This window comes from Mesoplodon bidens, assembly GCF_964165515.1.
Source record: "Mesoplodon bidens genome assembly, chromosome: 17".
Taxonomy (NCBI): domain Eukaryota; kingdom Metazoa; phylum Chordata; class Mammalia; order Artiodactyla; family Ziphiidae; genus Mesoplodon; species Mesoplodon bidens.
In genome coordinates, this window is record NC_138174.1 from 65,900,883 (window position 1) to 65,924,401 (window position 23,519).

At 45.8% G+C, this 23,519-nt stretch overlaps 1 protein-coding gene across 1 annotated transcript in view; it reads left to right on the top strand.

Annotated features, from left to right (window-relative positions):
• Window positions 1-23,519, top strand: part of FARP1 (FERM, ARH/RhoGEF and pleckstrin domain protein 1) — a 295,459-nt gene that overhangs the window by 205,030 nt on the left and 66,910 nt on the right. The window contains exons 4-9 of the mRNA XM_081214634.1: window positions 3,822-3,864; window positions 6,702-6,780; window positions 13,633-13,730; window positions 18,801-18,915; window positions 20,006-20,153; window positions 23,002-23,097. Coding sequence (XP_081070760.1) covers window positions 3,822-3,864; window positions 6,702-6,780; window positions 13,633-13,730; window positions 18,801-18,915; window positions 20,006-20,153; window positions 23,002-23,097 — 579 coding nt within the window. The remainder of the gene's footprint in view (window positions 1-3,821; window positions 3,865-6,701; window positions 6,781-13,632; window positions 13,731-18,800; window positions 18,916-20,005; window positions 20,154-23,001; window positions 23,098-23,519) is intronic.

The window sequence follows — 23,519 nt, forward strand, 5'->3', positions numbered from 1 at the left end:
TGTCTTAGGATACTGGTTATCCCTTCTTGCTCATACTCTCAACCCCTCCCTCCGCCTTTTTCTTTCTTTCTTTCTTTTTTTTTTTTTGGCCACAGCACATGGCATGCGGGATCCTAGTTCCCTGACCAGGGATTGAACCCCTGCTCTCTGCAGTGAAGTACAAATTCTTAACCACTGGACCGCCAGGGAAGTCCCAACCCCTCCCCCTTTTAAGCACCCCCAGGTCCTTCCTGTGGAAGACAAGCAAATCAACAGTACCTTTATTTTATTTATTTATTTATTTTTGCGGTCCGCGGGCCTCTCACTGTTGCGGCCTCTCCCGTTGCGGAGCACAGGCTCCAGACGCGCAGGCTCAGCAGCCATGGCTCACGGGCCCAGCCGCTCCGCAGCATGTGGGATCTTCCTGGACCGGGGCACGAACCCGTGTCCCCTGCATTGGCAGGCAGACTCTCAACCACTGTGCCACCAGGGAAGCCCCAACAGTACCTTTATTTGATTCTTCTCCCTCCTGCACACACCCATTCTCTGGCCTTTTCCTTCACAGCCAAGCTTCTTGGAAAAGCTGTTCATCCTTCCTGTCTCCTCACCGTCCACCAGACTTTCAGGCCCCTCTCTAAGTCCACTGACTAGCAGATACTCCAGCTCTCATCTTGTTTGATCTTTCAGCAGCTCTGGATGTTCTTCCTTCTGGAAGCGCTGTGTTCCCGTGGCTACCATGACGTGACTGTCTCCTTACGTTCCTTCTGTCCTTGTCTGCGCCCGTCGGCCGTTCTAAGGCAGACGCGTCATCAGTGCTGATGCATCTCATCCTCTGGGCTCCACGAGGCCGTCTTGTCCTCATGGAGTCACAGTGCTGGCAGCCTCTAAATGTGAGATCTCCCGCCCAGGCTTCTCTGAGCTTTGGATGAGTGTGTCCCACCATTTTCATACTGTTTCTTCCTCATGAAATCCAAGGGCACCTCCTAAAATGAAAGTGTCTAGAGCCCCTCCGTCCTGGCCCTCTTCCAGTGCTCCCTGTCTCTGAATGGCAGCAACCTCCATCCACGTGCCTGCGGCAGACATCTCAGTGTCATTCTGGATATCGTCTCCTCCTCGGCCACCACATCTAGCCCATCGGTAAATCCCACTGGATTTTACCTGTTACATTTTTCTTTTCTTTCTTTCTTCTTCTTTTTAACATTTATTTATTTTATTTATTTATTTTTGGTTGCGTTTGGTCTTCGTTGTTGCACGTGGGCTCTCTCTAGTTGTGTCAAGCGGGGGCTACTCTTCTTTGCGGTGCGCGGGCTTCTCACTGCGGTGGCTTCTCTTGTTGCAGAGCACGGGCTCTAGGTGTGCGGGCTCTAGAGCGCAGGTTCAGTAGTTGTGGCACACGGGCTTAGTTGCTCCGCAGCGTGTGGGATCTTCTCAGACCAGGGCTCGAACCCGTGTCCCCTGCATTGGCAGGCGGATTCTTAACCACTGTGCCACCAGGGAAGTCCATGTTACATTTCTCTTGATTCCACCTGATTTTCCCCAACTCTACTTCTGCCCTCCTGGTCCAAAACACCATCCTCTTTTGCCTGGACGACCGCAGCAGATAACCTGCGTCTATTCTGACCCCCTCTTCCTGTTCTCACACTGCCAGCGTAATCCTTTCAAAGTGCAAACCTGATCATATCAGCCCCATATTTAAACTTCTTCCCAGTGTCCTCAGGATAACGATGAAGTGTCTTAACGTGGCCTCTGTAGGGTCTGGCCCCTTCCTGACCCACCAACCTTGTTCTACTGTCATATTTCTCTCCTCTAATGTTAAGTCACCTGGACAGGTGTTTTTACTTCATAGCATGTCTTCATAGCTTCTTCTCACCTCTCTTCAGATTTCAGCGCAATCTCACCTTCAGGGAAGGCTTCCTCCTGCCTCTACCCCACCTGTAACTGGGTCACACCTCTCTATCCTGACACTCAGAGTCCTCTGGGACTCCCCCTTGTTTCCTTTGTCTCAGGTACTTCTTTACTTTTCTTGGGAAGGTTTTGTTTCCTGTCTTTCTCACTAGACCATATGCTCCATGAAGCAGGCACCATGATTGGTCTCCCATCATTGTATTCCCAGAACCCAGCAGAGCAACACAGTGATGTGCTGTTGAATGAATAAATGGTTTTAAAGAACAGGGTTTGAGTCCCAGCCCTGGGCAGCTATGGTCTGAATCCCACTTTTCTCCTCTGTCAAATGGAGATATTTTTGCCACCTTTTAGGATTCTTGGGAGAAAAATAATTCATCTCACAAACGACGATTGTTGTTTTGAATGATTATTCTCTCTCATTTTAAGGTTGAGTCTTATGAATGTGACAGTGGAGGTGATCCTAAGTCAACTAATGCCTTTATTGTTTTTCTCATATAACAGGGGGGACGGGGAATATAGAAATGAGAAGTTCATTAGAAAATCATATTTATTTGAAAAGGTGGTGGGGAAGATTAACCTGAATACATAGACACTTAAATTTTTTTACTTTTACCTTTTTCATTATGAGAATTCTGAGTGATCATTAAAGGTAATTTGGATGATATAGAAAGGCAGAAGAAAAGAAGAAATCACCCATCTTCCCACCTCCCAAACACATTTTCCCACACTCTCAAATAATTCATCAGAAGTCAAGTTATGGGATGAAAGAGTATATATATGAATGCTTTTTAGGCTTTAGATAATTATTCCCTAATTGGTCTCCAGAAACGTTGTGCCAGTTCATACATCCACCAGTAGAGTAGGGCAGTGTCCATCTCCTGGCACCCTTGCCAACTCTGGGTTTATAAAATACAGGCATGCACTGCATACAGGCATATCTAGATGCATATTTAATGGGTGGAAATGGTATTTGATTAAATTTGCATTTGTAGTGCAAGTTACTCGTGAACTTGGACATTCTCTTGTTAGCCGTTGGCATTTTTTCTTCACCAATTACCTGTTATTCTTTGCATAATTTTCTTTAGGAGTGTTTCTCTTTTTCATATTTACTTATAAAACCCTCTTTACATTAAGCCCATTAACTTTTTAAAAATCATATATGCAAATATGAGCTTCAGTAGAACCCTTTCACATGATCACAAGTTCAGGGGTTAACTTATACTTTATTAATGACAACTGGTTTCTGTCTTCTTTTAAAATTTTGCCGCTTGAATTGCATGCTAAGGAGAATGTGTGTGAAAAGAGTCTGGACTTTGAAGTTGGACAAACCTGATTTCAGTCCTACCTCTGCCACATTGTAGCTGAGGGCCTGGGACAAATTATTGAGCCTCTGCAAGTCTCAGATTTCTCTCGTGACTAACAGGAATCCTCTGGCCTTGCTTTGAGAGGTAAATAGCTTATGGATGGTGCCTTGTGCAGAAGTATGTTCTATAAAAGTTCACTCCCTCTCTGTACCCCTCAAAGATGTGCTGTTCTGTATGTACATCTATATACATGTATTTTGTTTCACTAAGAAGCATGCATATTTTACTCCATTTATAGCCAGATGTGCAATCACGCGTTAATATTTACTGAATAGTTAACTGTGATCAAAGTACCAGTGAGAATAGAAAAATTCTTAGTGAACCGTGCACTATTTGCATCTAGGAGAGATTTTTAATTTTCAAGCTCAGGGATAATATTAGCAAGTTCGGATCTGTTCTGTAAACATGGGAGACAATGTAAGTTATGGCATTCTGGAGGGGAAAAAAAAAGGCACAGGCCGCTTCAAATCCTCAAAAATATTTTGATTTTAAACAGCTCCTAGTGGAGTCTCAAAATACTTACACTGTCTCATTGAGAACTGATGTCTCAGTCTGTTCTCTTTTCCTTTGTAGGTGTGGCTGGATCTCTTAAAACCTATTGTCAAGCAGATTAGAAGTAAGTATATCCCCACCCCACCCCACCCCACCCCCGCCTGTTTAACAGTGATGTCAAATATAAAGCCAGACGTCTTCCTTGTCTAGGCGTCGTCTGCCCTGTGGTGTCAAGCACTGGGGCCATACTTTCTTTTTTTACCCCGTGATTGCGTTTCAGCATCCACTAATCCACCTACTATTAAATGTATCTTCTGCAATTTTAATATATAACAATTTGGTAATCAAAACTTGGAAAACAAATGTCATTTTAATTAACGACTAAAGCAGGCCCTCAAGGCCCCAGGCAGCTGAGCTTTTCTGGTCTGTGTTCATGTTTCTTACTGTCACTTTTGAAGGGGGGAGGTGGCACCATTTATTCATAAAATTGCTATTAGGTTTTCTGTGCTGCCTTTTCAAAGCCTGTGAGATCAGAATGCAAGTGGTGTTTGGAAAAATAAGGTGCCCAAAGGGGGTGGTGGTGGTGTGTGTGTGTGTGTGTGTGTGTGTGTGTGTGTTTGGCAAGCAGGACAGAAGGGAGTCTGCCTTGCATTTAGACCGTGTTGTCGAAGGAAAGATAAAGGAGGGTCTAGGAGAGAAGTAAGGAAAGGGAACACTTGCTTTTTCCCTCCCTTTTCATTGTGCGTCAGCACCAGACCATCCTCCCCTCTCTCCGCTGTGAGGTCAAGTTCAAAGACAAGCTGTCTTCTCCAGTTCATCCCGAATTGTCCCTCACTGCAGCCAGAGACCAGGCAAGAGACTGAGGATGGTGACAAAACTGCATTCCTTTAGTTGAACATGAGTCACACAATACCTCTTGGGGTCGGTTTTATGTCTGATTAAGAAACCCCACCAGTGCAGTGGTTAAGAATCCGCCTGCCAATGTAAGGGACACGGGTTCAAGCCCTGTTCCGGGTAGATCCCACATGCCGCGGAGCAGCCAGGCCCGTGCGCCACAACTACTGAGCCTGCGCGTCCAGAGCCTGTGCTCTAGAGCCTGCGAGCCACAACTACTGAGCCTGAGTGCCACAACTACTGAAGCCCACGCAACTAGAGCCCGTGCTCCGCAACACAAGAAGCCACCGCAGTGAGAAGCCCGCGCACCACCACGAAGACCCAACACAGCGAAAAATAAATAAACAAACTAAGTTTATTTAAAAAAAAAAAAAACCCACCAGGCTACTTACAGCAATTTATGTGGCTGTAATAAACAGTCACGCTGTGTTGAGTGGCCCTTATGCAGTTGAAATTGATATTGATCTTCCATCATTTAAATTAAGCAATCGTTAATGCAGAAAACGAAACAGCCGTTGTTCAGCGTTTATGGGTGGCTGGCCTAGGACTAAGTGTGGAGGACACGTTGCTGTGAGCAGCCGCCAGGCCTGAAGGCTGGAGGAAGCACAGCATCTAAATTGATGACATTTGTTCCCGCAGTAACCCGCGGTGGGAACTGCTGATGGTGGAAAAGTGTCCGACCCAGGACAGCGGCTGTGGTTTGGCTTAGCCCCCGAGCAGAGGCTCTTCTTTTCATCTCTGTGGGCTGTGACTCGCCCCGTGTGACAAAGCTGTCATTTTGCATTGAGTGCCAGCATCTTCCTAGCTTCGGGTTTTCTAAGGATCCAAGTAGCCTCATTTAATTCCCTGTCTGTGAAAACTGCTGGGAAGAATGAGCGAGACCTTCCCATCTTCCCCGTTTTGTTCTTGCTATTTCGTGATCCAGAATTGACACGCGAGGATTTCTGTTCATTTTTAGAATCGTTAGCGGAAAGAAGCCCGGCTTCTCTGGGTTTCAGTATTCCTGTGCCTTGTTTTTTTTCCCTCCTAATTTTGTATGTATTGCCAACATCTTCATCTTCTGATACATCATTTGGGGTTTTTCCCTAAATTGGAGTGTGTTATAAAAATTAAAGTACAACATCTTTTGTGACGGTGAAAGGTAGAGCAAAAAAGACATTTTTTACTTTTATACAACTGCTGTTAAAATTTGGATTTCATCACAATACCTTGTGTTTCATAGAACATAAACTTTCGCTGTTATTCCAAATGGCAGAACCTGTAAGATTGCTTTTGTACTGTGGCTTATACAGCAAAATAAACTCTGACTCAGGTTACAAATTATTATTTTATAACCTATTTGATGTTCTGTTTGAATTCTGGAAAGTTACCTGTCTCGTTCCCAGTATTACCCTGCCCACCCCCTCCCAGATCTGCTTCCTAATTTTGTTGGAATTTATTGATAAGATGGTGTATGAGACACTCAGTAAAGGCTTTGACTAACTGTGATGAACACAGTAGCCACTGTACCTTGGAGAGAGTTAGAAATAATAAATTACGTAACTGATTTACTTTTTCGTTATCTCTTCCTTAAGCTGTCTAAAGCCTATATTTGGACTAAAGCAGACAGATAAATTTTTGAAGACAAATGCCTGCTTTTAAAATCTGGGTACAATTTACGTCTCCAGGGGAAAAGTTTGATGCCTCAATGTAAAGCGCCTGTCACAGTATTTTTAAAAACCGGGTATCTGGAACTTCCCTGGGGGTCCAGTAGTTGAGACTCCACGCTTCCAACGCAGGGATGGGCGTGAGTTCCATCCCTGGTCGGGGAACTAAGATCCTACATGCCACGCGGTGTGGCCAAAAAATATAATTAAAAAAAAAAAACCCAACAGGTGTCTGTCTCCCCACGAATTAGTAACCAACTTAACCAGCTATTAAGTGACTTGGATGTTGGCAGAAGTGCTCTGGGCAGCTCGGAATAAGACTTATTATTTGGTATCTAATATACCCTCTTACATCTTTTCCTTTAATGGCATTTGAAAGGCAAATTAATCAATGCTTTACTGCTTTTTCCCCCCTTTCTAGGGCCAAAGCATGTCGTTGTTAAGTTTGTGGTGAAATTCTTTCCACCTGACCACACACAACTCCAAGAAGAACTCACAAGGTTAGTGGTTTGGAAACTGGGTATTTATTGCTGTGGAGTGGAGAGAGTGAATGTTCTAAGTCAGCTGATGAAACATCTTCACAATGTTTCCTTGACCAGCATCTGCTCTGTGCTTGACCGTTTAACCTTCCTCCCTCCCAGTTGTGTTCATAAACATGGGAAGAAAGAAAGTACCACAGTGTCCCTGAAAGCTGGTTTCTCGAAGGCTGTGCTATGAAGTATCTGGGCTTATCATCTTTACTGTCGTATTTCCCCCTCCTGTACCTGTTACATCACAAGACATGAAACCAAGATGTGACCTCAGTTTCTCCCTGTTGCTGCAGTGGGTGCATCGACATGAACTGTACGTCAGTTTCTTTGAGAGTGTGGCCAAGTGGGCGGGGCGGGGCTGGTAGCTGTGTGAGCAGCCGGTTACTACACGCCCCTGCACCTCTGTTAAGTCCCGTGGCCACGCGACTGCAGTGCTCGCTTGGCCAGCGGGGTTTTGAGGATGAGCGCTAGTATGCATGGAGCGCCCGGAAGCCGGCAGGCATGCTCTGAGTGACAGCCTCCATCATCCTCATCACCGTCTTCCTCATCTTCATCCCTGCTACTGCCCATTTCATAACTTACAGCAAGACACGTGGTCTTCCCAAAGAGAGCCGAGCCTGGCGGGAACAGGCGAAGATAAACCGCCTCCCTTTCAGGACTGCACTGCACTGGCCTGAGCAGCCAGATGGCTGCCGCACGTGCCTTTCAAGCTTGAGCTGTTCAAGATGAGGGCTGTCATGTGTCTCTTGTCCCTCTGGGTTGAGAGCACAGTATTTGGGGTGGTTGAGTTGGTTAGATGGTTCGTCATTCATCCAAGCGGTGAAAACATTCGGTCAACAGTACTGATGCAGTGTACATGCTGTGCAAGCCTTGCTCCAGGGACGGGGAGCATACTGGTGAAGAGACTGGCCTGACTATCACGGGAACAGACACAATGATTAAATGGACAAGAAAAATACCAGATAATGGTCAGAGCCTTTAGGCAATGGAAGTAGATGACATGATAGAAGGTGACCGGTGATGCCTTTACAGTGCTTGGTCCGGGCTGCTTGGGCTGAGAAAGTGACAAGGATCTGTCAGTCATTTTCAGAGGAAGAGCTTTCCAGGTAGAAGGAACGCTTAGGCGGTGCCCAAGGCGGAAACAACCTCCAGACGTTCAGATACCTACAAGAGGGTTCTCATGGCGGGAACACTGAGGGCGAAGTGCACTGAGGTGGGGCAGAGGCGTAGTGTTGAGAGACTGGTTGCCATAGATGCCGAGGGGAGGATGACAGGAGGAGATGGCCGACACCCAGGCCAAGATGATGGCGGCAGCGGAGGTGGTAGGAGTGGAAATGGAGAAAACACATGCATTTGGAGCACGTGCTGGAGGTGGGGTCGGTTTGAATCTGTGACGGGTTGTGGGTGGAGGCTGAGGGAAGGAGAAGGGACACTTAAGATTTTGACTTCAGCAGCAACTGGATGGAAGGGTGACAGCTAGAATGGGAAGGGTGGAGGGAAGGAGAGGACTGGGCAGGGTGGAGAGTCACGGGTGTGGTTCTGCCAGATCACGTCTGAGGTCCCAGCTGGGCATCCCGGGGCTGCGTCAGGAGGGGCACCAGGTGCACGACTGTGCGATTCCAGAAAGAGAGGCAGGCAAAGACGCTTCCCACGGCTTCGCGTGTTCTGAACAAGTCACCGCTGATAGTTTACCTCCACTTTCACCCCTCGAATGAATGAAGCAGCTAAGTGGCCGGGAACTGCAGAGGCCGTCAGCCTTCTGGGAAGCACATGCCTCGGCTAGGGCGCTTCCCGTGGAGGAGGGGCAGCTGGGGCTGCCACCCGCGTTCCAAGCTGCCGACACCAGTAGCATCTTCGTGCGGTGTCCTTATTGGGGCTACCGTGTCTCAGCTTCTGGGGCTGGTTTTCCTGTTGTTGGAACGTATGTTGCTCGAAGCTCAGAATATTGAAATGAATCTGAAGGCCAGTCCAGCCGTTGGTCAGTAGCGTGCCTTTTCCTCCCGCATTTCACTGGGCCTTCATCCTGCTTAGGAAGTGGGTGGCATAAATTACCACTGCCCCCCAACCCCAGTCCTTTCTCCCCATTCTACTTGGCAATGAGTTTTGCACCTTTTCAGTTTTTGTGAATCGTCATCTCTAGAGGTTTGTGATTTTCTACCATTCTGGTCCTTGTTATAACATTCCAGACAACTTGTGACCATCAAGCCGTGTGTGTGTGCCTGGTATTTTGCCAGCTGTTCCGACCGATCTGATAAATTCCTCAAGTGACACAAGCTCAGATGGACGTAGCAGGTTTGGGGGTTTGTTGTCGCTGTTTTCTGGCTCCCAGTGTTAACTGGCGTTTTAGAAATCTTTTCCGGAGAGAATTCCTTTGGCTCTGGGGTGATAAAACTGATAGGAAGTTGAGAAGCTCCCCGTTGCTTTCCGCTTTGTCACAAGGTATGCCGGGAAGGCGACTTCCCAGAGCCAAAGTGTTGTTCTCCCACACTCTCAAATACCTATTCAAGCAGAAATTTAAGGATGGGACCGTTGAGATGCCAGGCAGTTTTCTATGGCAGATGGTGAAGGAGGGAGCGTTTGGGAGAAGCCCTATATGGACACTACTTCATAGGCGAAGGAGGTGCAGACGAGAGTGAGACAGACAGAAACGGGCCCGCGGTTCAGACTTGAAGTGACTCGAGCTGCAGCTAATTCTTCGGGCCTCCAGGAATAGCTTTCGGCTTCCCATTTATATAGATCGGAGATTAAATTGCACTTTGCTGTTAAACAAGAAGCTGAATTCCTTTCTATTTATTGAACTACATGCTCACTGGAGCTCTTGTCCTACTGACACCAGGGCTCAGGCATCTAGAAGGAGAAAAGTACTGACTCCGAGAGGCAAGTTTAAAACCGCTTGGGGGAGGGGTCTTTGGAAAAGAAGTCAGCAGGCTTTCTTCCGGCAGAGCTCAGAATCACTTGGCTGTGCTGGTGAGGTCAGACGTACTCCACTACTCTCTGAGCACCGCGACTGACGTGGGATCCAGTTTCTACTTGGCTGTGTTCTTAAGGGTGCAGGGGGCCTATCAGAATTTGCCGCTCTGCGGGGCCTGCTGCATTGTTGTCCTTTGGCTGGCAGAGACGTCGTACTGTACACTGAATGAGGAAAGACAGATGAAGAGCTCCCGGATGACGTAAATTGAAACAGGCATGTTTAAACCATGGCATCAAGATGGGTGTGATTTCCTCCCCCGTGGTCCCTGGAAGTGACGGCCCTCTGATTGGCTCTGCCGCTGTCATCGCCGCCCTCCTCACATCCATCCTTCCGCCAAGGAGAGTTGATTCCGTTTTGAGCCGTTCATGTGAATTTGATTGGAGCTGCTTCAGTTTAGAATGCAAAAGGTGCTGCGGAATTTCCAAAGTTAGCCCTGCAGCCAGCGTGCGGGGCTTACAGCTGTCTTTACCAGAACACGGGACGGTACCCAGGAAGGTCTTTCTCAGATTACAAGGGCCTTAGCACAAGTCAGCGTAATCAGGGAGTGACACAGTCCTCCTGCAGTCGGCAACGGGGCACTCGTCCTCTGTCTAAGTAGGTGAGCTCTCGGAACCCAGTGCCGTCTCGCCACCCACAGGAGACCCTCGCCAGAGGCCCCGAAGCCTGTCGGACCCTGACCCTGAGTCTGTCCCTGGACACGGCATCCTGTGTTTGAACTGGTAGCCGTTACCATGTTCGGAACGTCATGCTTTTAAAACATACATTCTTCCTACTTAGGTAAAAACTAACCACACAGATAAGAATGAAAGCCTGTCGTTCTAAGTGTTGGCTTCAAGAAACAATAACCACTGCCTAATCCAGAGATACGGTTTGTACCACGTCTTCCCGTATAAACCTATGTGCTGATGTTGTGATTACTTTATATGCTCTGCCATTCTCTACTTTGACTTTCCAAGGAGAGAGAGAGACAGAGAGAGATAAAAGAAAGTGAATGAATGAACAAACGTTACATTGGGGGCGTGGATAAAGGTCAACTGTTGTCAACTAGTGGATCTGTGGGTGTTTTCTCGTTTTGGTTTTTTTCTGGTTACAGAATGCCTCTGTAGTTCTTTAGTTCTTAATCATGGAATTTCCTAAGTGACTTAAAGGGGATTCCTTTTCCTTTTATTTAAAAAAAAAATTGCTAACATATACTGAATGTCTTCATTCTGGTCACTATGCTTTCCATATATTATCTCATTTAATTCTTAAGGCCACCTCTATGGTTAGTCGTGTTAAAAGCCCTTTTTTGGGGCTTCCCTGGTGGTGCGGTGGTTGAGAATCTGCCTGCCAATGCAGGGGACACGGGTTCGAGCCCTGGTCTGGGAGGATCCCACATGCCGCGGAGCAACTAGGCCCGTGAGCCACAGCTACTGAGCCTGCGCGTCTGGAGCCTGTGCTCCGCAACAAGAGAGGCCGCGATAGTGAGAGGCCCACGCACTGTGATGAAGAGTGGCCCCCGCTTGCCGCAACTAGAGAAAGCCCTCGCACAGAAACGAAGACCCAGCAGAGCAAAAATACATAAATTAATTAATAAACTCCTACCCCCAACATCTTCTTTAAAAAAAAGCCCTTTTTTTTAAATTAAAAAGAACCCTTTGTTATTACAAAAGTAGTCGATGTACAGTGTAGGAAGTTAGCATATACAGGTAAACAAGAGTAAGAAGATAAAACTACTGTGCTCTTGCTGCCCAGAGTTGAGGGTTGTTAACACATCAGTGAGAGAACCTTCCTGGTTTTTTCTGGGCGTATACATGTACTGTTCAGCTCATCTGGTATCCTGGCCGTACTCAAATGTCCCCCTTTGTTCCCCAGATGTCATTTATATCTGCTCATCTAATGTGAAATTCACTGTAGGACCACGTTGCATCTGGTTGTTACGCCCTTTGGACCTCTTAATCTAGCAGAGTCTCTCTTTTTTTTCTCTTTGTGATACCATCTTGTTGAAGAAACTGAACCGGTCATACTATAAAATAGCCTACCTGGGGCTTCGCTGCTGGCGCAGTGGTTGAGAGTCCGCCTGCCGATGCGGGGGACGCGGGTTCGTGCCCTGGTCCCGGAAGATCCCACATGCTGCGGAGCGGCTGGGCCCGTGAGCCATAGCCGCTGACCCTGTGCGTCCCGAGCCTGTGCTCCGCGACAGGAGAGGCCACAACAGTGAGAGGCCTGCGTACCGCAAAAAAAAAAAGAAAAAAAAATAGCCTACCTGCTAAATTTGTCTGGTTGCTTCCTGTTTAGCTTATTCCTCTATCTTCTGTATTTCCTGCAAACTAGACCTTAGTTCTAAAGGATACAAGTTAAACATTCTTGGCTAGAATCCCATCCTAAGTGATGTCGTGTGTTTCCTCTTTCATTAGTGATGCTGAGGTTGATCACTGAGTTAAGGGTGGTGACATCCTGACCTTTCCATTGTGAGGGAAAGTCATATGACTTTGTATGCAAATGTCCAAACTCCTAAGTGGTTTTTATACTGATTAACAATCCTTGCCAAGTCAATAATTTCTTTAGAGGTGTGGGATGAGGGTTTTATAATTATGTTACTTTTTCTGTGTTATTTGTCGGTGTTCTTCTGTAAAGTAGAACTTTGCCTCATCTTCTTAGATTGTCTGTATATCCTGGAATACCCTTCCTACTGGAGAGGCAGATTACATGCCCAAGTTGCCTTGGGTTACCAGTTTCCTAAAAAAAGAATTTCTTGAATAGACTCCTCAAATGGTGATACATTCTAGTTTTTCTGCTTTCTATTTTTATGGCTATTATAATGGACTCATAAAGTTACATTAGTTCCATGTGTTTCAGTTCACTTTAATCATTCTTTATTGCTACTCAAGTTGTCACAACTTTGGCCAGTGGATGCCCCTTCAAGGTTTTTTTTTCCCCCTTTTAATATAACCCACTTGTATTTGCAAGCTGCCTTGCTCTCTGGCATAACTAGACCTTCCAGGCTTGCTTTGTACCTTCCTCTGCCCCACACCTGGAACCTACCATTTCTGCAAGGTCCTACCTCTGTATCCTTCTCATGGGTAATTGTGTGAGGGCCAGGATCTGGTGGCTAAGGGTTGCTGCCGAAGTGACGCACCTTCTAGACAGTGGGCAAAACTAGCAAATATCTTTCTAAAAATCTATGCGTTCATATTGATATTCTCAAATCGATTTTAACATCGCCCTGTTTTTACTTAATTTCTTTGATTTATACTTTTTTTCTTCCACCAGAAATGTTACTTGCTTTATTCTACTAAATAAAAGAATTTTTAAATAACTTAAATTGATTTTTAAAGATCTGGCAACCGAGGCTTATGGAAGAAGCTGAGTGACTTATTATACCACAAAAAAAGACACTCTTGTGTTTCCAGTTCCATTGGCAAGGCTTCTCCTAACCATGATAGCCTACTGTTATTGTCTGAGCCATAAAGCCATTTTTCTAGTATATTTGATCTGTGAAAACATTTTAAATGTGTGCTATACCCTGCAAAAATAGATAGGGTGGTAAGTTATAGTCTTAATTACTTATGGCTGTATCTCTCCATATAAAATGAAATGCATTACTCATTGTGTGGAAAGATTGCAGCATATGTCTCCCGGTGCTGTAAGGGAGGTGTGAATATTTACATTGCAGCCAGTAGCAACAGGAATTCATCCCTCCTTTGCAGACTTTCTTGTTCTTTGGCTTATATACCTTTCTTTGGGTCCTCACTGTGTGGGCAAGCTGCCAGTGAGCGAAGTGAGCCTGGCTTTGTTGCCAAACCTCCCCACCCTCTTTGCTTGACACCCATCTCTGTGTATCTGACGCCCATCTCTCTTTGTATTCGCAGGTACCTATTTGCTCTGCAGGTGAAGCAGGACCTGGCTCAAGGCAGACTGACGTGTAGTGACACCAGCGCTGCCCTCTTGATCTCACACATTGTGCAATGTAAGTTCTGTGGGTTTCCTTCAGAAAGCATGTGGGAAATAACACAGTGATCTGCTTGGCGGGGAGAAAAATGACATCCACTGAAAGCAGTAATGTCTTTGTCTTACGCTGCTGTGAGCATGAAACCCAAGGGGTGGAAAACAGTACTCCTAACTTTGTGTATGTATACTCCCCCACCAAACGCTGACCCGGGAATGTTGTGTTCTCGTGTTTGTCTACTCTTTCTAAGGACTACGCGTTTGTTGAAAACTCAGTTGACTCAAAGGAGAAGCTTGGATACACGGTGGCAAAGTAGACTAAACTCGTTCTATCCTGTTCTTGCATTTAATATTCATCATTGAATATGGCACATTAGCCTTCAGACATAAAACTGTCAAAGATTCCCCTTCTTGTGTTCTGCTTGAGAGCTCAGTAAACCAAGACACATGAAGCTGGACGGAACCCAAGTGATGCTTGAAGCTACCTACTTTAACTTTCTTCCTCTAGGCAAAGGATAAGTTAGATTGTGCCCATTCTAAGCCTTCCTGACTACTCACCTGGGCATTTTTTTTTTTTGTCTTGGTCAAGGCAGAAGTTACTTGAAATGGAATATACCCATTGTGTTTCAGGAAGGAAATTATGTATCTAGACCAAGGTCAACGTATAAAAGCACTAGCGCTAGCATAGGATTCTCAAGTTTCCATTGTATGCAAAGTAGTCCCATATAATCAGCCCCATCCTGTCCAGATAACTGCCCAGTTAACAAGCTTTCCACAGGTTTGTAGGAAGGGTCACTCCCAGTGGTCAACAAATTACCTTAGTCCAAAATGATGAGGTGTTTCTAGAGACCATGCTCATCTTACTTTTTGTGCATGGCCATTGTTGAATATCTGCCAGACTTAGTAGATGGATGTTTTCTTATTAATTTGGAAAAAATGATGTGAGAAAGAAAAGACAGGCCAAAAAGAAAAAAGTACGTAAACTTTTTAAACTTTACTATGTTCCAGCTCTGTGTATATTATCTCATTTAATGCTTATAACAACCCTGTGAGCTCAGTACTGTTATCCCCTTTTTAAAATGAGGAAGCTTTGACACAGAAAGTTACATGACTTTTGCCTTTCCCGTGTTTGGTCTTCTCTCTTCTTACAGTGACAGTGGACAGAGGAGGGCTTTGAATCAGGCAGACCTCGTTTCTGTTAGTTGATGGTTCACCCTGGCAAGTTACTAAGTGGCCAGCCTCTCTTTCCTCTGGAACGGGGGGATAATAGAATCTGTTTCATAACAGATTGATGCTTCAATATTCAGCATATGTTAGGTGTTCACTAAACACACCCTCCTTTCTTCATCCTCACTCACCTAGGGCCCTCCCTTTCCAAACAGTGGGAAATTTTGACATAAAGCTTCCTTACTGGACTAGCAACTTCAGCAAAGCTCTCTGACCCTGGGCCTTTGGTGAGAGAAGAGAAATTTAGTCAGTTATTCCCGATGCCATTCAGTCTTGTAGCCCCGTCCTCCTAAGGCCCTTCCTTTTTAAAGAAAGAGTGAATCTTCCTTTTTAAACAAGGAGTGAATCTTGCTTGCACACATGGGAAGTGGAGGGTCACGGGAATCCAGAAAACCATGTGCTTGGTCTGATGGACCCCCTCACCCCCAGACACCAACAAGGGGTTCAAAATCCCCTGAGAATCTTGAGTTCTCCAAAGGAAATGAAATAGGTGGGTTCAGAAGTATTTCTGCTATTTCTGTACTCTGTGATACGCAGTTGCATGACACACTGTTTCTATAATCGTATACTTACAAAGCCCCGTTTCTGTATTTTTAAGCATCCTGTACATTCTGTCATGGAAGGAGAAATTTCACAGAGTCCTCTGTGAATCGTGTGTTCATTTAAATTAATGGTAGTTATTGACGTCATCAGTAAGGTAGGAGGGGTCAACTCATCTCCCTTCTGCAAAAGCGATATTAATGCTGATGGAAAATTATCTCTAGTGAGCCATATTTTCATCACCTCTGTATCTATACACACAATCTGATTTGTTTGTTTGTTTGTTTGTTTGTTTTTGCGGTATGCGGGCCTCTCACTGTTGTGGCCTCTCCCGTTGCGGAGCACAGGCTCCGGACGCGCAGGCTCAGCGGCCATGGCTCACGGGCCCAGCTGCTCCGCGGCATGTGGGATCTTCCCGGACCGGGGCACGAACCCATGTCCCCTGCATCGGCAGGCGGACTCTCAACCACTGCGCCACCAGGGAAGCCCTACACAATCTGATTTTTAAAAAATTTTCCTCCCTTTCATTTGAATTCATGGAGTCATCTTTCACATAGTCTGTATTGTTTTCATTGGTTCCTCTGTTACTGGCCTTAGGTATCCCCTGTATATATTTCAGACTTTTAATACTCTCTAGTTGATTATGAATAGACCAAGTGGGACAAGCTGATGAAGAGAAGAATCAAACACTATTTGGACCTGATGTAACAGAGGAGGCATGGTGGGACTAGATTTCTGCAGGTTGTGTGTGCGTCCATTCTAAGAATTGTACCTGGGAGAACAAGTTTGTGCAAGCACATACTCATGAGACTTCTCACAGGATTTGGGGCTGGTGGTGTTCTTATTTTTTTGCCAAGAGTAGACTGCTAAGGAATTTAGTGTATACATCAGCTAATATGACACCTTTAATTAAAAAATAGTCATATCTTGCACACTTACAGTTCTCAGACTCTCCAGACATAAGGAGGTGCCTATTTCCATGTTTCCAAGAAAAGAGCATGTGGGAGAAAGTGGATTTCACCGTCGTGTTGCCCTTGCATTTTAGGAGTTGAAAAGCAAGTGACTCCGAGGGAAAGACAGTTTAGGCATATTGACCCTGATGCCAAAGGAAAAACTGGAATTCTTAGCTCGTTTATATTAAATTATGGAAAAGGCTCTGTTATAAAATCCATATATGTTAAGAAACCCAAACTTAAAACTCGTAAGAGGGCTTCCCTGGTGGCGCAGTGGTTGAGAGTCCGCCTGCCGATGCAGGGGACACGGGTTCGTGCCCCGGTCCGGGAAGATCCCACGTGCCGCGGAGCGGCTGGGCCCGTGAGCCATGGCCGCTGAGCCTGCGCGTCCGGAGCCTGTGCTCCGCAACGGGAGAGGCCACAGCAGTGAGAGGCCCGCGTACCGCAAAAAAAAAAAAAAAAAAAAAAAAAAAGTAAGAAATTTAGGATTTAGGTGAGTCCCCTCTCCCTCCCACCATACGCAGTCCGTCTTCATTATTTGCAGATTTCATGTTTGCAAATTCACCTGCTCTCTAAAATTTATTTGTAAGCCCAGCATCAGCTCTGTGGATGCTTTCTCGGTTACTCGCAGACACGGGCAAGAGGGTAAAAAATTTGAGTCGCCCCTCCCTCACCTCCCCAGTGGAGGTCAGAGGAGGTGATGCTCTGCCTTCTGGTTTCAGCTGTCATACTGGAAACAAGTGTCCTTTTTGTGATCTGTTTGGAGCCACGCTTTTTGCATTTCTGTGCTTTTTGTGGATTTCCCTGTTTTAAATGGCCCCCAAGCATCGTTGCTGAAGTGCTGTGTCGTGTTCCTAAGTGCAAGAAGGTTTCGATGTGCCTCACGGAGAAAGTAAACACGGGTGTTTATGGGTGTAGATAAGCTTCGTTCAGACGTGAGTTACAGTGCTGCTGGCCGCGGGTCCAGTGTTAACGAATCAACAAGGTACATAAAGTAGGATGTCTTTCAACAGAAACACACAGAAAACAAGGTTAGTTGGTGAAAATGTTTCAAAGTCTCGCAGGAACCTAACCCTGTATTTCCCCTGGGAATGATGGTTTCGTCTTCGCTAATTCGGTGTGCGTGGGGACTTGATGCAGCAACAGTCCCGTGGCTGATGAGGTGAACTGTGCTTTCTTGAGGCCGGATAGGAGGAGGTGCAGAAAAGACAGTGTCACCATCGCCATGGCAAACCAGTGAGCATGGCAGTATGGCCACTCCTGCACGGTTTCCTGTGATGGAGGGTGGCAGCTTGACTCAGGGAAGGTGAAATCTGTTCACAAAGTGCCAACTAGGAAATGATGTTATTGATTTGCCGTGGCGGTGAGAAGCTAGTGGGTGACCGATTCTTCCAATGGCCCAGCTGGTGCCAAGCAAATATTCTCAGTGGCTGTGGTTTGTAGCAATATATAGGCCACATCCTGCATGATTACTGGGGTGCATTGCCCAAAGTGTGACAAGCTGCTTCACATGACAAAGTGAAAATTAGGCTTCATGGCAATGGTTTACTTACTTTTATTGTAAACAGTTAGACTCCGGTCATTTTATTAAGCTTGTTACACAGACTATATGATAAAGGCATGCTGTTCCATCTGTATTAAGTTGCTGTAAACTGAGCTGGAGCTAGTGTTAAGGTACAGTTATTAAGTTAAAGCTCTATCCTTTAGTTTTCCAGATTAGAGCAATTTGGAGACTTGAGAAAATCATGCATCCACTTCCTTGTAGACTAAAAATTTGTAAGAATTTGCGATCTGATCTGTCATTTCTGACAACACAACTACACAAAATTTAAGACACTTGAATTTATGTTTACCAAATTAGATTATGTACGTTTACCCCTAGTTACTATCGTTCTTTTCTCTACATGATAAAGCATTTGGGATTTGCACTAATAATTGCTATACGTGTGTCTCCAAAGTTGATTTTGTCAAGCCCTGAAATTCTGGGGCTTACTTAGAAGTCAGAAGGCCTTAATCCACATATCTAGAATGTACTGCCTGAAATAGAAGTGAACCCCTAGTTGGGGTGGGGAGGAAAGAAACAAACCAGGAACATGGATGGCTAAAGATGGATGATTCTGAAGTTTTCTTTCCAACTGGCAGAGATGAGAAAAAGCGGAAACAGTCATCTTACGTTGTCACGGTTGTTAAATATGCCCTTACAGCCACCGCTTCTCACATCTAGCCCTTAGTATACCTACCAGCTGGGATTGCCTTGTGTTGTCTGCTAGTTTTTTCCGGTTTGCTAGTTGGGGAACAGTCCACTGGGAGTATAACAAATTGTGAAGTGTTAATCATATGTGGCTGGTTTTTCTTTCTCTCTTTCTTTGTAGCTGAGATTGGAGATTTTGATGAAGCATCGGACAGAGAGCATTTAGCAAAAAATAAGTACATACCTCAGCAAGATGCACTAGAAGACAAAATTGTGGAATTTCACCATAACCACATGTAAGTCTCCTTTGTTGCTTCCTACTTGCTTTGAGCTCCTTCTCTCTATCCTTCGACATACGTGGATACACACACACACACACACACACACACACACGCACACACACCCGTGACTTATTGGGAAGAAATATACAAAGGGTGAGGGAGGAGAGCACAGAGGCTCAGTGAGTGTTGTTACTTATCCTGGACTATTGGTAACACAGGTTACCCACTCAAGACCAGACCTCTGGGCTCCTTGCTTGCTTTCCTGTGAGACCAAAGTAACACTGGAATTTAGGACACCCCATGCTTTGGAGTAAAAGGAAGAGTATAAGACCAAGTACCAGGAAATCAGGAAGGGGACATGGTAACTAGGGACAGTATAAGAATATTGTGAAAATGGAGAACCTTTGTGCCATGTCCATTTTGGTTTTCTGTTTTTTGTTTGTTTGTTTGTTTGTTTTGTTTTGAGGTACGTGGGCCTCTCACTTTTGTGGCCTCTCCCGTTGCGGAGCGCAGGCTCAGCAGCCATGGCTCACAGGCCCAGCCGCTCCGTGGCCTGTGGGATCTTCCCGGACCGGGGCACGAACCCGTGTCCCCTGCATCAGCAGGCGGACTCTCAACCACTGTGCCACCAGGGAAGCCCTGGTTTTCTGTTTTGATCAATAAAATATTTTCAAAGCATTCTCTGTGCCTTTTGTTTTTGTTGTTGTATTTCAAGGAAGGCACTTGAGTCTTGGTGATAGTTGCCTTGACAGAATGTTGAACTTTGCAAGTTTAGGGCTATTGTAAGTGACTAGAAACTTGTTTCAACATGGTCGTGTTTTGCTTTTATATGACCTTAAAGGAAACTCTTTGAGATTCCAAAAAACTGGCCAAGTTTGAGATAGACTTTTGGGGTTTTGTGTTACACAAGCAATAGAGCTTTTGTTCCAGTTGCTCAACTTCGGATTATAATGAATGGGAGGCTGGGTGTCATCCGATCGGGTAGCCCCATTGTTGGTGGTGAAATGCCTTTTTATTTCCGAAGAGAAGATGCTTAATCTTGAATTCATAGACATGGAGAATTCAAATCTCCTGGCCTCTTTCTCTTGAATTTTTGTTTTGTCAGTGGACAAACACCAGCAGAATCGGATTTCCAGCTCCTGGAGATTGCCCGCAGGCTGGAGATGTACGGCATCCGATTGCACCCAGCTAAGGACCGGGAAGGCACTAAGATCAACCTGGCTGTGGCCAACACGGGGATTCTAGTGTTTCAGGTAAGAGCGTTTAGAACCAGCTCAGTTCCCTTGGTGTTGCAGAGATAAGAGTTGGCCCTTCAACTCTGATTCCATGTTGGGTGGTCCAGGCTAAGACCTCTGAGAGTGATTTTTAGGTGAACAGGGAAAAACAAACCTCATCTCAGGGTTTCCTGTTTCTGTCCAGACCCTCAAACTTGCAGGTTTGATTTCCTTTGCCTTGCTCTGGTTGGGAAATCCATGACTGCAGATTTGTTTGCATTTATTGACTTTGTAGGATCCTAGAAATCCCTATCTCTCTGTTGACCTAACTTTGAACATAGTGTAATGGAATCAAGGCTTCAGAGCCCCAAAATAAACACCTTTTTCACGGTTGCCCATGATAGTCATCTGATTTTTTTTAACCTAATTTGGGTTCTTTTTTTTTTTAACCTGATTTGGGTTTTACCTAAGTTAGCTTGTTTGTGGTTTCACATTTACCTAACTTAGAAGATACAGCAGTTTTATAAATTCACAGAAGCTACGTCCATGTCCTGCTATAATTTTGCAGCTACACACATACTGCTCTTGGACCCTTACCTGTGTTTTACATAAGGACATAGCACTCTGCACTCTGAAATGTGTGCACCCTTGATCACACTGCTGCTGTACTGCTATTGATTGATGCATCTCTCTTTCTTGACAATTTCATTGAAGTATTATTGACATACAATTAAATGCACACATTTAAAGCATGCTGTTCTTAAATATGTATATCTTGTGAAACCATCAGTGAAATCAAGACAGTGAACATATTTGTCACCCCAAAGTTTTCCTCAAGACTTTTTTCTTTTTTTTTTTGGCGGTACGCGGGCCTCTCACTGTTGTGGCCTCTCCCGTTGCGGAGCACAGGCTCCAGACGCGCAGGCTCAGCGGCCACGGCTCACGGGCCCAGCCACTCCGCGGCATGTGGGATCCTCCCAGACCAGGGCACGAACCCGTGTCCCCTGCATCGGCAGGCGGAGTCTCAACCACTGCGCCACCAGGGAAGCCCTCTTTTTTCTTTTTCTATATTGAAGTCGTTGGTTCACAATATTATGTTACTTTCAGGTACATGACATAGTGATTGAATAGTTTATAGGTTATACTCCATTTAAAGTTGCTATAAAATATTGCCTAGAATAAACTACAATGGAAAAGAATTTTTGAAAGACTATAGACGTTTACATATATATATATATAAATATATATAACAGAATCATTTTGCTGTACACCTGAAACTTACACAGTATTGTAAATCAACTATACTTCAATTAAAAAAAAGAAAAGGATACCTAATTTAAAAAAGAATATATATATATATATATATATATATATAGCCTAGATTCCCTGTGCTGTACAATATATCCCTCAAGGCTTTCTCTTTTAAACAAAAGTGGATAATCTGTGCTTCGGTTGCTTTGGTTTCAAAGGGGTATGAAGAAAGCATCTGACCCTATTTCATCTCATGAAATAGGGTCAGATTTCACCCAGTTTTGAAGGTGTAATTACGTGCATGACCTAAAACTCTTTTTTTGAGCTTTGCCAGATTGGGTTACATTTCCCCCTTTGTATTTTACCAAAGCAACCCCAGTGATGCTTTGCTCCTGTATCCGATGTTTATGACGGACACTAATTACCAAAGGTTCGTGTCCCAAGAGAGGTTGAAGTTGGGTTTCCTGTGGGACATGAGGAAGTGACATTTTGTGAGCAGCATGGTGTTTGAGGAGGTGACTGTCCCTAACACTTAACACTCACTGACCTGCAGAAATCGTCTAGGCGTCCCTGATGAGAAAAACAACAGTGAAACCATGTGGCCGTCAGTCCTGCCATTCCACTTCAAAGTTAAAACCCTTAAACACTCCTAAAGATCACAGTCGGGGCAAGAAGTGCCTCACAATTGAATTAATTTGCTTGGATCGTGTTTGAGACACTTGAAGTGTTGAGAATTGTTCCGTAATGTCATCATATTACAAGGACTGTGTCTTGAAATTAATCTTCTTGCCTGTGCCTAATTGCTTCATTCTAACCAATTGAAACAAATGGTTCTGGTGTTCAAATGGGCTCGAGGAATTCTAATTTCATTGGAGAGGACGGGACAGATAGGAGCTGGTATCTGGCAACTCCCCACTGTCTCTGCCCCAGTCCCACCTGGCGATCAAAGATGAAGATGTGTGCGTCCCTCCCGGAGACTGTTCTCTGGCCTCAGAGACACACGGAGGATGGGGTCTCCCCTCCCCAGCCCTGCTTGTGCTGTTGGAAGCAGAGAAGTGTGGACAGAGCAGGTGATCGCTAACCGCTGTGTTGCTTCTGTGGCTATAACAACAGCTGCTGCTTAAGGCACATGCCCGGGAATCTCATTCTGCTGCAGTAATAACCATGTGATTTCGGGCAAATTAAAATCTAGCCATGCTGCAGTTTCCACAGGTGTAGAATGAAGATAATAAATCCAGCTCCTCAGGTTTCGAGTAAGGCTTCACAAGATAAGGGCTGTAGAGGACTAGGGACAGTGCCTGGCCCTCGGCCATGATGGTCGCCAGTCGTTGTGGTGGTCGTCATGGTGTTTATTTTTATTTATCGTTCTCTGTATCAGCCCCTCGGCCAGCCTCTTCTCTCCCTGGAGGCAGACTTAATTTGAAGGCCAGATCATGTAATTAGTGAGAAACAATGATCCAGGAAGGGAATGGGGATCATCGCACAGTCGCAGAGCCCGGGAATCCTCCAGCAAGAGGCATTCTTAGGAGCAGTAGAACGTCAGCCCCGCTTTCAGCTCCCCGTGAGCAGAGCAGACCAACTCCCACGTTGCTTGTCATTCATCTCCCGGCTCACTGGCCGATACCTTTCTTCCCAGGGTTTTACGAAGATCAATGCCTTCAACTGGGCAAAGGTGCGGAAGCTGAGCTTCAAGAGGAAGCGCTTTCTCATCAAGCTCCGCCCAGATGTGAACGTAAGTGCCTCTTGGGAAAGAGGGGAGACCAGTGAGCCCCCTCGGGGTGGGGCGGGTCCCGCTAGGGCGCAGGTGGAACCCATGGCCGGCAGCTCTCCAGGTGTCTGCCAGTCTGTACGGTGTATCCAGACGCTCAGTCCCTCCACAGCTGTCATCAGCAGTAGACAGAGGGCACAGATGTGTGCCCGGGGAGGGGTCACTTCGCTGTGCACCTACGGGCCGCCCCCTCCTGTGCAGTCGCCGTGTCTCCAGCCTCGGCCACCTCAACACCCCGGTCAGCATCCTGCCGTGCTCCAGGTCTGTCCCTCCCCACCCAGGGGCGGTCCTGCTGTTGTCCCCAGCCCCTGACAGCGCACTGTCACATGCTGACCCGGCCCCTCCCCTAGCACACTTCCCAAAGACCCTCCCTCTAAAGATGTCGC